The 13,601-nt window shown below is 37.7% G+C and overlaps 2 protein-coding genes across 3 annotated transcripts; one reads left to right on the top strand and one right to left on the bottom strand.

Moving 5' to 3' along the window:
• Positions 1–1,089: 1,089 nt before the first annotated feature.
• Positions 1,090–3,174, top strand: LOC123886265 (probable pectinesterase 67; the record flags this gene model as incomplete). Its single annotated transcript, XM_045935598.1, has 5 exons — positions 1,090–1,322; positions 1,677–1,839; positions 2,147–2,353; positions 2,459–2,706; positions 3,021–3,174. Coding segments are annotated over 5 exons (1,005 nt in total), but the record flags the coding sequence as incomplete, so codon positions are not given.
• Positions 3,175–3,559: 385 nt separating this feature from the next.
• LOC123884602 (glycine-rich cell wall structural protein-like) lies at positions 3,560–5,266 on the bottom strand. 2 transcript variants are annotated; one of them, XM_045933738.1, is made up of 2 exons: positions 4,105–5,235; positions 3,560–3,924 (listed from the first exon to the last, which is right to left on the bottom strand). In XM_045933738.1, the coding sequence occupies exons 1-2, from the start codon at positions 5,069–5,071 to the stop codon at positions 3,737–3,739; spliced, it is 1,155 nt and encodes a 384-aa protein (XP_045789694.1). In that variant the 5' UTR covers positions 5,072–5,235; the 3' UTR covers positions 3,560–3,736. The 2 variants fall into 2 exon arrangements, with proteins under 2 accessions (XP_045789694.1, XP_045789693.1); XM_045933737.1 differs by having other exon boundaries at positions 3,560–5,266.
• Positions 5,267–13,601: the final 8,335 nt, after the last annotated feature.

Below are 13,601 nucleotides of genomic sequence, written 5' to 3'. Positions count from 1 at the left end.
TAACCAAGAAGCAGTTGCATGAAGAAGAGGAAAACACCCTTTAGAATCAATAAATTGAGTGAGCCGCCATCAACAAACTATGTCATCAAATCTGTTTTTTTCTTTTTAAATTTAAAATTATCTTCTAAGTTACTTAAGAATATAAAATTAAAAATAAAAATTCTCGTAAACATAACTAAGTTGATAGAAACATTAATTGAACTTCAAATTTTGATACCTCACTTAGTCACTTTAAAATTTAAAACAAATTAGTAGATTTTATAAAAAATAAATTAAACTTATAAGAAAGAATACTTTTTATACTTGTATATATATATTTTATATGGAAAAAAGAAAGTTTTCAAACCTTTATTTTATTTTGTACATGAATTTTCTTTTCTTTTAAATGCATGGAAACTATGCACGCGAAGTTCTAGACAAGGGTTACATGAAATTTTTTCTTTCAAATCACTAATTCACTATGAAATTACAAATTAATATTTTATTTATGATAAGATAAATTATGTGAGCTGTGTTTTAGAGGCTCATCAAAATTAGGGTAAACTTCGAGACTCAAAAGCCCTAACAGCAAAATATCCTTTAACCACAAAATTCCCAACGTAATTTTTGTTTTATAAAACAATAATTTGTTTGATATATAGCCACCGTATTTTCCCTATTTTCTCAACAATTATCTTATTTAAGTTATAACCAATTAATGTATTTTTGCATTTAGTTAATAATTGATTATGTTCCATTGTTCCAACAAATCACAAAACTATAGCGTTGGAATTAACAAAGTTGCTACAAAAATACTTACTACATGCAACCAAAAATATCGAACTTATGGACACCCTCCAATATAGAGCAACCAACCCATATTCTTTAATTTATTAACGTACAATTTTATCTTCCTAACACCTTAACTCCAAAAATAAATAAATCTATTTGCACTTTATAAACCTCACATTTCACTTGTGTCTCACAAAAACTTAAACCAAGAAACCTCAAATTTTAATTCCTAATTAACCACAAATTATCACCTCTTCCAAAACATTACTTCTTTTTCTTGTGGTTTGTCTCTTTGTTTTTCAATTTTCATTGATTTTCACAATGAAAATTCTCTTTTTTATCTTATTTTTTTTACCATATTGTGCTCTTGCCTTTGATGTAAAAAATGTTATAGACTCTCCTATGTTAACAAAAAAGATAGGAACTAATCGCACTATTATAGTTGATATCAATGGAAAAGGTGAATTTAAATCAGTTCAAGCTGCAATTGATTCAATTCCTGAAGGAAATTCTCATTGGGTCATTGTTCATATTAGAAAAGGAGTATATAGGTACAAATTTTTCACATAACATCTATTTATATTTATCAATATTTTCTCATTAATATCTTCAACAATAAAAACTCCATTAATCATATTATGCTCTAAAAAACATAAATTACATTGTTAATATTTAGTAAAAAAAAAAATATGAACTCTCTCTGATTCCTGGTTCCGTCACAAAATTCTGCGATGGAGAAATTACAGAGAAATTTCATTTTTTTTTTCTGCCACTAATTTATGTCGCTAATTTTTTTTTTTAATAAAAGTACTTTCAAACAATAACTATATTACATATCAAGTTAATTATGTTAGGATATTATCTAATTTATTAATTAATTACTTTTTGATTTTGATAATGTGAAGAGAAAAAGTGCACATACCAAAGACTAAGCGTTACATATTCTTGAGAGGGAATGGAAGAGGAAGAACTGCCATTGTTTGGTCTGAAAGCTCATCTGACAACATAGCTTCTGCCACCTTCAAAGCTGAAGCCCCTGACTTCATTGCCTTTGGAATTAGCTTCAAGGTTTGATAATTTCTAATAATTTTTCTATACTAAAAAAATGTTAAATTACCATAAGAAATTTAGAGATGAAAAAAATTAAATTATCTAATTTTAACGTCTCTAACACTCAGCAACAACTGAATTACAAACATTTTATTATTTCTAATTTTAACGTCTCTAACACTAAAATTACATGGTTTGAACTCCGACTTCTGCATATGAAATAGAATGTATCTACTAATTGAGTTAAATTCACGGGGACACTACTATTATTATTTTATTACTAAATTAAAAGAAGTAATTTAATTTAATTTTTTTTGCATTACAGAATGATGCACCTACAGGGGTTGCATATACTTCACAAAATCAATCAGTGGCAGCATTTGTGGCAGCAGATAAAATAGCATTTTACCATTGTGCATTTTATAGTACACATAACACACTCTTTGATTACAAAGGTAGACATTATTATGAGTCATGTTACATTCAAGGCTCTATTGATTTCATATTTGGTCGTGCCAGATCACATTTCCATGTGAGTTCATTTTGTCACATTTCATAATATTAATTATTGGTAAAATAATATACGATAATAAAAAAATTAATATTGATTAATTTTATAATTTTTTTTTTTATGCAGAGTTGTGAGATATTTGTGGTTGATGATAAAAGAATAACAATTCGTGGGTCAATTACAGCTGCAAGTAGAGAAAATGAACGTGAGATGTGTGGATATATATTTATTAAATGCAAAGTTTATGGTATTGGTGGTGTGTACTTAGGAAGGGCTAAAGGTCCTTATTCTAGGGTTATTTTTGCTAACTCATACCTCTCCAATTCCATTGTCCCAGAAGGTTGGACCAATTGGAGTTATGATGGTCCCACAGAGTAAGTAAATCATCAACAATTCTAGTAGAAAAATATTAGCCATCAAAATTTTACAAAATCTCATCCAATTTTCTCGTCACTAAAATTTCGTTCTGATTTTTTTGTCACTAAATTTATTGACAATTATTTTATTTTTTTACAACTTTTGCAAAATCAAATTTTTATTTCTAAATTGATACTTCATGGACAATTCAATGACCGATTAATTAAGTGAAAAATTTTGTATTTCTCTAAACAAAATTTGCTGACTCGATTTTTTTAATATTTTTATGAAAACCCTAATATTTGCTTTTTTTTTTGTTGTTGAACTATAGACATCTTTATCATGCCGAGTATAAATGCCATGGACCTGGAGCTAGAACAGAAGGAAGAGCTCCTTGGGCAAGGCAGCTAAGTGATGAACAAGTTGCTCCATTTTTAGCTATTGATTACATTGATGGAAAGAATTGGTTACCAGCATATCTGTAAATCATATAATATGTTGTGTACAATTCTCATATGGATATGAATATATGATCAAGAGTGAATCTTAGAGTTGCAAAGTTGGAATGTTGTTAAAGGAAAAGAATTCACAATATATTTGTCATGGCACTATATATTTTACTTTATAATATGTATTTTATGGCCTAAGTTGTTAAAGAAATGGGATAAAGTGTCATGAAAATTTGTTTCACTTGTTAATGTGTTACACAAGGTTGATTTGTATTGAATTAGAAACATGCCACTTCTTGTGTTTGCTGCTTAATGTTCCTTATATGTTCATGTATTGTAGAAATTAAGTTCTCATAACATAAGAGAAAGCATATAATATAATAATTTAGTCATAACAATCATTTGGAAATATAAGAATATCTTAATAAAACTAAGACTTATTTCACTGATCATATTAATTTGACTATACGTACATGCATTGATGAGCATCATAAAACTTGAAATTTTATTTAATTAATATTATTTAAACCATATTTGCATGCTACATCCATGAATAATATGGCAACATAAGATTTTCTTATTATGGATTTTAAATTATTTAGTCTCTTCCACCAGCACCACCTCCAACTCCTCCTCCAATTCCACCACCAAATCCTCCTCCTACACCACCACCGGCTCCACCACCTCCATGGCCTCCACCAACTCCTCCTCCAAAACCTCCACCACCACTGACTCCGTGGCCTCCACCAACGCCACCTCCGGCTCCACCACCGACACCAACACCAACTCCAACTCCTCCTCCTACACCACCTCCGACTCCATGGCCTCCACCAGCACCACCACCGACCCCGTGGCCTCCACCAACTCCACCTCCAACACCAGCGCCACCACTGACTCCGCCTCCAGCACCACCACTGACTCCGTGGCCTCCACCAACTCCACCTCCGGCTCCACCACCAATACCACCTCCAACTCCTCCTCCTACACCGCCTCCGACTCCATGGCCTCCACCAGCACCAACACCGACCCCGTGGCCTCCACCAACTCCACCACCAGCACCACCTCCAACACCATCTCCACCACCGACTCCGCCTCCGTGGCCTCCACCAACTCCACCTCCGGCTCCACCACCAATACCACCTCCAACTCCTCCTCCTACACCGCCTCCGACTCCATGGCCTCCATCAGCACCAACACCGACCCCGTGACCTCCACCAACTCCACCACCAGCACCACCTCCAACACCATCTCCACCACCGACTCCGCCTCCAGCACCACCACCGACTCCGTGGCCTCCACCAACTCCACCTCCAGCTCCACCACCAACACCACCTCCAACTCCTCCTCCTACACCGCCTCCGAATCCATGGCCTCCACCAGCACCACCACCCACCCCGTGGCCTCCACCAACGCCACCATCAGCACCACCTCCAACTCCTACACCGCCACCACCGACTTTGTGGCCTCCACCAGCACCACCTCCAACTCCTCCACCAACTCCATGGCCTCCACCAGTACCACCACCAACCCCGTGGCCTCCACCAACTCCACCTCCGACTCCACCATCAGCACCCCCTCCAACTCCTACACCGCCACCACCTCCAGCACCACCACCGACTCCATGGGCTCCACCAGCACCAACTCCTCCTCCTACACTGCCACCACCTCCAGCACCACCTCCGACTCCGTGGCCACCACCGCCAACACCACTTTCTCCAAATTTTCCACCGGATCCACCTCCACCTCCTCCATGGCCTCCACCATTACCCCCTCCATTTCCTCCACCTTTACCACCACCACGTCTTTTTCCAAAACCTCCTCCACCTCCAATGCCTTCTAGGGATTCTTCTTTTTTGAGTTTGCGGCACTCAGCTATTCCTATCATCAACACTAAAAAGACACTTAGTATTACATGTTTATGAAATTTGGCCATCTTTCGACAATGTGAAAGAAAAAAATAAAGCTAGGGATATGTATGCTTTAGTTTAGTGCTTTGTTGGAATGCTAGCAAGGAGGGTCTATTTATAGTGGAAAATCATAGTACGTGTAGTTGAGAGATCTTTCATTGTGATGTTTTTGTTTTTTGATAATCCTTTCATTTAGATGTTGATGCTTTCTAGCTAATAGTCTTCGTATCTAACATTGGGCCTCAAAATTTCAAACTTATGCGGAAGATTGAGAAAGAAATATTTGTACAACATTAAGTGCATGACACCTACCTGTCTAGATATATAAGAAACAATTTCTATATCTGCCGTCTAATTAATTATAACTTGATTATTTATAATGTCTTCAAACCAAATAAGTAATTTTGATACTAATGACTTTGAATCTAGCACACAGTAAGACCAAGTTCCATATAATAGTTGCATGATATACATATATACTGTTAATAATCACTTGCATCAAAATTTTGCTACCGACAAGTTTACCTCATAAACTAAATTTGGGATGAAAAATTAGGTGCTATGTATGATAGTTCTATTACCATCGCATTGAATTAATAAAATTTATTGTAATTTACCAACTATATGAGAAAATTACCAACTATATGAGAAAATTAATGAAATTCATTGTAATTTATCCTATTAAAAATAGCTCAATTAGTAGCTACTAGAAATATTATTGGAAGAAGAGGTGAATTTAAACTTCACATTCATCACTTCTCTATATTTATAGTGTGTGTATGTGTAAAAGTAAAGAGTCTAACCACTAGACTACCGAATAAAAAAAAACAATTTTCCAAAAAAAAAAAAAAAATTATCTTTTGTTTAAATATTTTTAGGTGCTTTATCCAACCACAACTAAGATAAATTAAGAAATATTAGACATAAATGGTAAGAATATACTCCCTTCGGTTCTATATATAAGAAACATGTCATTTTTTAATTAATTGTGAAATTAATGTAAATACATTAATATAGTCTAAATACATTAATTTCACAATGAATCTAAAAAATGACATGTTATTTACATTAATTTCACAATGAATTAAAAAATGATATGTTTCTTATATATAGGACTTGATGAAATATACTAAATTTCGGATGAAAAATTAGGTGCTATGTATGATATAGTTCTATTACCATCGCATTGAATATTTTTACCAATTACCAACTATATGAGAAAATTAATAAAATTCATTGTAAATTGTCCTATTAAAAATAGCTCAATTAGTAGCTACTAGAAATATTATTGGAGGAGGTGAATTTAAACTTCACATTCATCACTTCTCTATATTTATAGTGTGTGTATGTGTAAAAGTAAAGAGTCTAACCACTAGACTACTGAATAAAAAAAAACATTTTTTTCAAAAAAAAAAAAAACATTATCTTTTGTTTAAATATTTTTAGGTGCTTTATCCAACCACAGCTAAGATAAATTAAGAAATATTAGACATAAATGGTAATAATATACTCCCTCCAGTTCTATATATAAGAAACATGTCATTTTTTAATTATTGTGAAATTAATGTAGATACATTAATATAGTCTAAATATATTAATTTCACAATGAATCTAAAAAATGACATGTTTTTTATATATAGGACTTGATGAAATATATATTTTCACCAATTTTTTGACACTTTTATTCATATATTACATTTTTTTTAAACGGTCTACATATATACATTAGGAAATGTACCATATGTCAATCGATATAGGTAAACTTTTTTTTTTACGCAATATATATGTAAGCAGTATATAGTTTTCTTGCTGAAAATCGGCCAAATCGGGCCACCGCTTGGGATGGAAATGGCTCAGCCCGGCCATATGCATCATTTGATGAAAGCACTCCGGTCGCTTTATCGAAGTGGCTTGGCAACCAAGCTTCGTAATAGCTGTTAAGCTTAATTGCACTTTTGTTTCTAAGTTAGCAAATTTAAAAAGACTAAACTATTAACTTAAAAAACATGAGCCTAATATCTTATCAAAAGAATTTCGCTACCTTTGTGTGTTGGTAAAAATGGATAACTCAACATTGTGAAAAACTGAAAATCACCTTCTTCATTGCCTTCATGGCTTCATGTCTGGTCAATGCGATATTAGCTTCTTTTATAACTCACTATTGAAAGGGAAGAGGGAAAATGTTTTGTGCTTTTGAACTTCATTTTAAATCAAATATTAAAATTTTCCTTCTTTTTTTTTTTTTTGACGCAACATGCAGTTTCCTTGTTTTAAAACTAAATATTTAAAACCAATCGTTAGTTGGTTCAGTGATTGACGGCTGGAAAGTTGGTAGGGAGGACTGCGGTTCGATCCCCCGCAACTGAGATCGGGAGAGGGTTGGAACTTGGAACCACTAAATGACATAACTAACTCCCGAACCTGATTAGACAGTTTAGTGGACCGAATACTGATAGCGAAAAACTAAAAAAGCTAAACATTTAAATAAAAATAGACAATCAATAAATACCAAAAAGAAAATAGACAAACAATAAAGTTGTACTTGTTGAATGTGTTAGTTGTGATGTTAGAGTTTGTTTGAAATCTCACGTTGTTTAGGTTCCCGGGATGTGAAGTGTATAAATATGTGAGGGGAGGGCAATCTCACCCTTTGAGCTAACTTTTGGGGATGAGATCCAAGCATATTTAACAGTACTAAAATGATCAATCCGTCAAAAACAGCAAAACGAATTAAATGTATAATGTGTACACATTTAAATTTTCTGTCACTTGGTTGTGTTGAGGGTCAATAACATATAAATTCAGCACTAGTGATTTTCAAGTTTCTTTTATGAGTTATTGTAAAAAAAAAAAAAAAGTTTCTTTTACTCGTTTGAGTCTTTCCATCCAACAGTGAGTTACTACTTTTGAAGGAAAAAAATACAGTGTCAAAATGAATGATATTTTTAAGTTTCAATATATTAACTATTACTTTTTTTAGTTAGACCATTGGAAACTCACACCTTAATGATTTAATATAGGCTTAATATGCTCAAGATGCATCAAATATTTTAAGAGATTAGTCATGCTTTTTTGGGGTGATCTAGAAGAATCTAATTAGACGAGTCATTGTTGATTGTTTTGTTAGAATATATGTAATGAGCAAGCAAAATGAATGAATGTTGTTTGACCAGTGTATGTACGTGATGACAAATCGTCACACTCTCTAATCCATGCCTATTTTAGCAACATTAGATACATTTTAGTAGGTTTTTAGCAATAAATATAAGAGAAATCTAACCATTAGCTTGATTACTTGTTTTGCAAGAAAACAGGAAAAACTGCAGGATTTGAATGATTTTCACTACGCTGGGGGCGTAGCCCATCACGCGCCGCGTGATGGAGCTCACAGAGAGCCAAGATTGTGACTCTGATCACGCGCCGCGTGATGCCGTACCACGCGCGGCGTGAAGCCTTGATGAAGATGAAGATTGCTCTCTGACTTGATCACGCGCCGCGTGATTCTGTTACTACGCGCGGCGTAGTTGATGGATTTGCAACCACGCGCGGCGTGGTAGATCTGGCGCGCGGCGTGGTTGCCTTCTGTATATATAGTTTCTGCATAATTCTGTTTTCTGGTTGGAAAATTCTGCAAAATTGATCTACATTCTGGTTTTGGAACTTCCAGATCGCGATTCAAGACTCCAGAGGATAGCTCCAAGCACGTCGAGAGCATGGATCCACAAGCCATGGCGATGAAGCGAGGAAGCGAACGAAGCACGATGAGGAGCTAAACTCCTTTGAAGGTAGAATCTAGGATAGTTTAGGATGTAGTTCAACTGAATGTAATCTGCAAATGTTGTAAGAATTCACTCTTTTTATAGTGTTCATCCAATACAATTCTGTTTTTAATGCTTTATAATCCTTCATTAGTGTTATAATGATTTCGAGTTAAGTCACGTGCGAGAGTATTGATTTAATTTCTGAACTGAATTGTATTGAGCAGTCGAGTGTCTCCGGTCGAGAGATTGAGGCATAGAGTGTAGCGAACGATTGACGCGCGTTAATATCATTCGTTGTAGGTAGCTTCCGCCCGAGAGATCGGGGGAGTATCGACAACGAATAGAGTGGATTTTGACAAGAGATTGCGATTCACTAATTTGTCGCTCTAGTTGTGAACACTTGAGTAAATTCCTACGACATAGTAGATTGCATGTGGTTTAGCTATAGACTAGATGATTCCGATGATTCTACCTCGCTTTTCCTTTATATCAAAGCACGTTTTCTAGCAATTCATTACTCAACATACCCCCAATTTATGTGTATTTTCTGTAAAATGTCTATGAACACAATTCGATTAGTTTGATCACACAATCCCTGTGGATCGATATTTTTATTACTACGTGGTTTTCGTGCACTTGCGAAATATTCCATCAAGTTTTTGGCGCCGTTGCCGGGGATTGTGATAGATTCAACTAGGCAATAGTGTTCATATTTTCTGTGTTTTCTTTATTATTTTCTGTTTTATATTTTTCTCCCGGAGCGTTCTACTTGTGTGTTTCATTGTGCATGCGGAGAACAGGTCCTCAAGAGCTGCAATTTGATCCAGAGATTGAAAAGACAGCTCGCGCAATTCGAAAGGCAACAAGGGAAGCCCAAGCTTCAAGGGGAACAGCTTTGCTAAGGGATACACCGGACTGTCAAGAAAGGACTGCAGCAACAATGGAGGAAGAACAGGTTCCACCGGTTCCTCAACCGCCAAGGCGTACCCTTGGTGATTACGGGAGGAGAGACAATGACGCGTTGGCAAATCAAGGCTTTCAGCCGGCGAATCCTGTCTCATTCGACATCAAGAACACGGTCCTTTCCGCCTTAAAAGAGAATCCTTATTCAGGTTCGGAAGCTCAATGCCCGAATTTACACTTGTCTCACTTCTATGAAGCATGCGACTATACCGATCCACCGGGGGTGAGCGAATCGGACAAAAGACTTAGGTTATTTAAGCATTCTCTCACCGGCCGTGCTAAAGATTGGTTAGACACGATACCCGCCGGAACTATTGAGACTTGGAGACAGCTGGAGCGGAAGTTCTTAGATCGTTACTTTCCTATTCATAAGTTCCTAGAAAGAAGGGCTGAAATTAGCAACTTCGAACAAGCGGATGGTGAGACGTTGTATGATGCTTGGGAGAGGTTCAAAGTTTGTCTTAAAAGGTGTCCGAATCACGGTTTCGATGGCCACAATCAGATGCAAATGTTTACCCAAGGTTTGAGGGCTCAAACGCGAATGATACTTGATGCATCAGCCGGTGGTTCGTTGAAGAACCGTGACGAAACTGAAGCAAGAGAATTGGTGGAAAGCATGGCTCAAAACGAGTATAGAGCTACTAATGATAGAGGAGCCAAAAAGAAAGGCGGAGTGTTGGAATTGGATACTCAAACAGCACTATTGGCGCAGCAAAAGCTCATGACTAGCCAAATGGAAGCAATGATGAAGCTGCTGTCCAATCCGCAAGTCCAAACTTCTCCAATAGGTAAAATTGACAATGTGCGCTGTGATTTTTGTTTGCAGGACCACCCAAATGGCGGATGCTTCCCGGAGGGTTCAGAGGAGGCTCGCTACTTGGCCAATTTTCGGAAGCCGTACAACAACAATAACAACGGTTCCGGATGGGGGAACGGTATGCAAAGTCAAGGTGCACCGCAACAGCAGCAAAGGCCTCCATCAAGGATGGAAGAGACTCTAAATCAGTTCATGCTCATGACCCAAAGCAACTTTGAAGCGATGAAATCGAGTCAAGCAACCTCTAACAAGAATCATGAAGCTTCTATCAAGAATCTTGAGGTGCAAATGGGTCAGTTGTCAAGGCAGTTTTCTATGTTGCAAAACCAAGGAGGTTTCGGTGGAAACACTCATGATAATCCGAAAAACGAAACTTGCAATGGAATCACTTTGAGGAGTAGAGAGATACCGGAAAGGCCAGCTGTGGAGAAGCCCTTGAAAAAGAAGGTCAATGAGGGAGAAGTTGAAAATAAGCAAGAAGTTGAAGTTGAAAATGAGAGACGTGAGGGAGAAGTAGAAAATGAAAATCTGTCTAAGGAAGTGGAGATTAGTGAGGATGAGAAAGAAGAAGTTGAAAAACAGAGTGAGATAAAAGAAAAAGAGAGTAAGAAGGTTGAGAAAGGTAAAGGAGTTGACGAATCGCCATATGCTAGGATGCCTTTTCCTAGGAGAAAGAAAGTTAAGAATCTTGAGCGGGAGAAGGAGTTCAAGAAGTTCATGAAGGTGTTGAACAAGCTTGAGATGGCCATACCATTGGTTGAGGCATTGGAGCAAATGCCGAGTTATGCAAAGTTTTTGAAGGAGCTGCTCACAAAGAAAAGAAAACCATTAGATGATGAAATGGTAAGTATGACTGAAGAGTGCAGCGCCCTCATTCAAAGGAAGCTACCTCAGAAAAAGAAAGATCCGGGGAGCTTTACAATTCCTTGTTCTATTGGAAATCTCACTATTGAAAAGGCTTTGTGTGATTTGGGTGCTAGCATTAATCTGATGCCGTTATCAATGATGAAGAAGATACCGGGAGCGGTGGCAAGGCCGACAAAGATGAGTCTCTCTTTGGCGGATAGATCGGTTGTGCATCCGGAAGGTATTCTCCATGATGTGTTGGTTAAGGTAGCTGGGTTTGTGTTTCCCGCAGATTTTGTGGTCTTAGACATAGAAGAAACTAGGGAGTGGGAACCTTTGCTACTTGGTAGACCCTTCCTAGCAACTAGCCGTGCCCTAATCGATGTGGAGATGGGGGAACTCATGCTAAGGACTGATGATCAGCAGGTTACGTTCAATGTCTTTGATAAGATGGAGTGTGATGATGGAGACCCACAATGTTTTAAAATCCAGGTTTATGATCATATTGTTAAACATGCTCTTAAGTTACCTTGGAATGCACACTACTTGCCACATGGTGGCACTTCTTTTCCATAACCCTTAGGGGTAAGGAACGTCAAGCATCGGGACGTTAAACAAGCGCTGGTTGGGAGGCAACCCAACGGTTTCTAATGTTTTAGTTGCTTTGTTTTTGAAGTATGTAGGTAGGTGTGCAGCAGAAGCAAGGACGGAAGCAAAACAGGGCAGAACAGAATTCTACTACGCCGGGGGCGCAGTACAATCACGCGCGGCGTGATCCTTCATCACAGAGGAAGAAGTTTTCAGAAGGCGTTACGCGCGGCGTAGGGGTATATCACGCGCTGCGTGAATACTGGAGAAATATGGAGTCTCTGACTAGTGATTACGCGCCGCGTGATGGTTATTACGCGCGGCGTGGCCTTGAGGAAATAAGTTCTTGACCGTTACAATTGGTACTACGCGCGGCGTAGCAGGGGTCACGCGCGGCGTGGCTACACAGGAAAGCGTGTCAAATTTGAATTTCTTCATCTTTTCAACTACTCCATCCGTCCCATCATCAATTCACACGGCCTCCCACACGAAAAACTCCATTGTTAACCCACTTTCACCCTTCAAACCTCTCAAAGTTCACCTCTAATCACTTTCAATCATCCATTTCCTTCACATTCACATAAAACCCATATCACCCACTCCTAATTCCACTCCTAATCCCTAAATTCATCACATTTCACCACTTTCCCAAATTAACCCATTTCAATCTATCTTCTATCACCATGTTGACTCGGCTAACTGGAAAGGGAAAGAAGAAGAGTGATGCGAATCCACCACAAGAGCCTCCAAAGAAGCCAAGAACGAAGATGAGTGCAAGCAAGGGCCAATCTTCTCGGTCCGCTCAAGCATCTCCTCCTCGCCGGAGCAATGTGGCTCAACCTCAGGTCCACCCCCACTTCATCAGTGCCGTTCATGAAAAAAGGTACACAAAAATCCAAACCTTTACTATTAATCAAGAAAAAGGTTTTGGAGAGGACTTGTTGAAGGGTGTTGCTGAGTTAGGAAATGAGGTCAGGTCTAGAAAATGGGGGAAGTTTAATAAATTGATGATTAAAGATGAAGCTAATCCGGGTAATCAGATGTGGGTAAGGGAGTTTCTCGCAAACGCTTATTTGCCTGACCAGTCGTCGGTTCCGGAGTTCTATTCGACGGTTAGGGGAATAAGAGTGTACTATTCCGCAGCTCACATTAATACATTATTGGGTTGTCGTGTGAGGGGTGCTTGTGAGTTGGTATCCGAGAAGGAACGAATTTCTAATGGTGGCCTTGCGGTAAGAGAAGAGTTAAAGGCGATTGTTTGTAGGCCTGGAGCTAGATGGCTGCCACACTCAGCCTCATCCCTTCCTACTAGGTTGAGTTTGACAAGTTTTAACCCTATTCACCGTGCTTGGGGTGAGTTTTGGCTTAAGAATGTTCGAGTGGTTGGTAATAACTCTGAAATTCAGATTGATAATGTTGCTGCTGTTCGATTATTAGCTGAGGGTCGCTATATCGATCTTGGTCTTTGGTTACAAAGGGATTTACATGAAATGGCAAATAATAATAATCCGACTTTTACTTTGGGGCATTGCAACTTAATTGCTGCTTTGTGTAGAGCAAGCAATGTCCCTATGTGTGTGC

This window comes from Trifolium pratense, linkage group LG5 (assembly GCF_020283565.1).
Source record: "Trifolium pratense cultivar HEN17-A07 linkage group LG5, ARS_RC_1.1, whole genome shotgun sequence".
Classification (NCBI taxonomy): Eukaryota; Viridiplantae; Streptophyta; class Magnoliopsida; order Fabales; family Fabaceae; genus Trifolium; species Trifolium pratense.
This window is presented reverse-complemented; position numbering and strand designations above follow the sequence as displayed.

Excerpts from the sequence above, each read along its gene's own strand:
- LOC123884602 (XM_045933737.1), bottom strand. The coding sequence starts at position 5,071 with ATGGCCAAATTTCATAAACATGTAATACTAAGTGTCTTTTTAGTGTTG.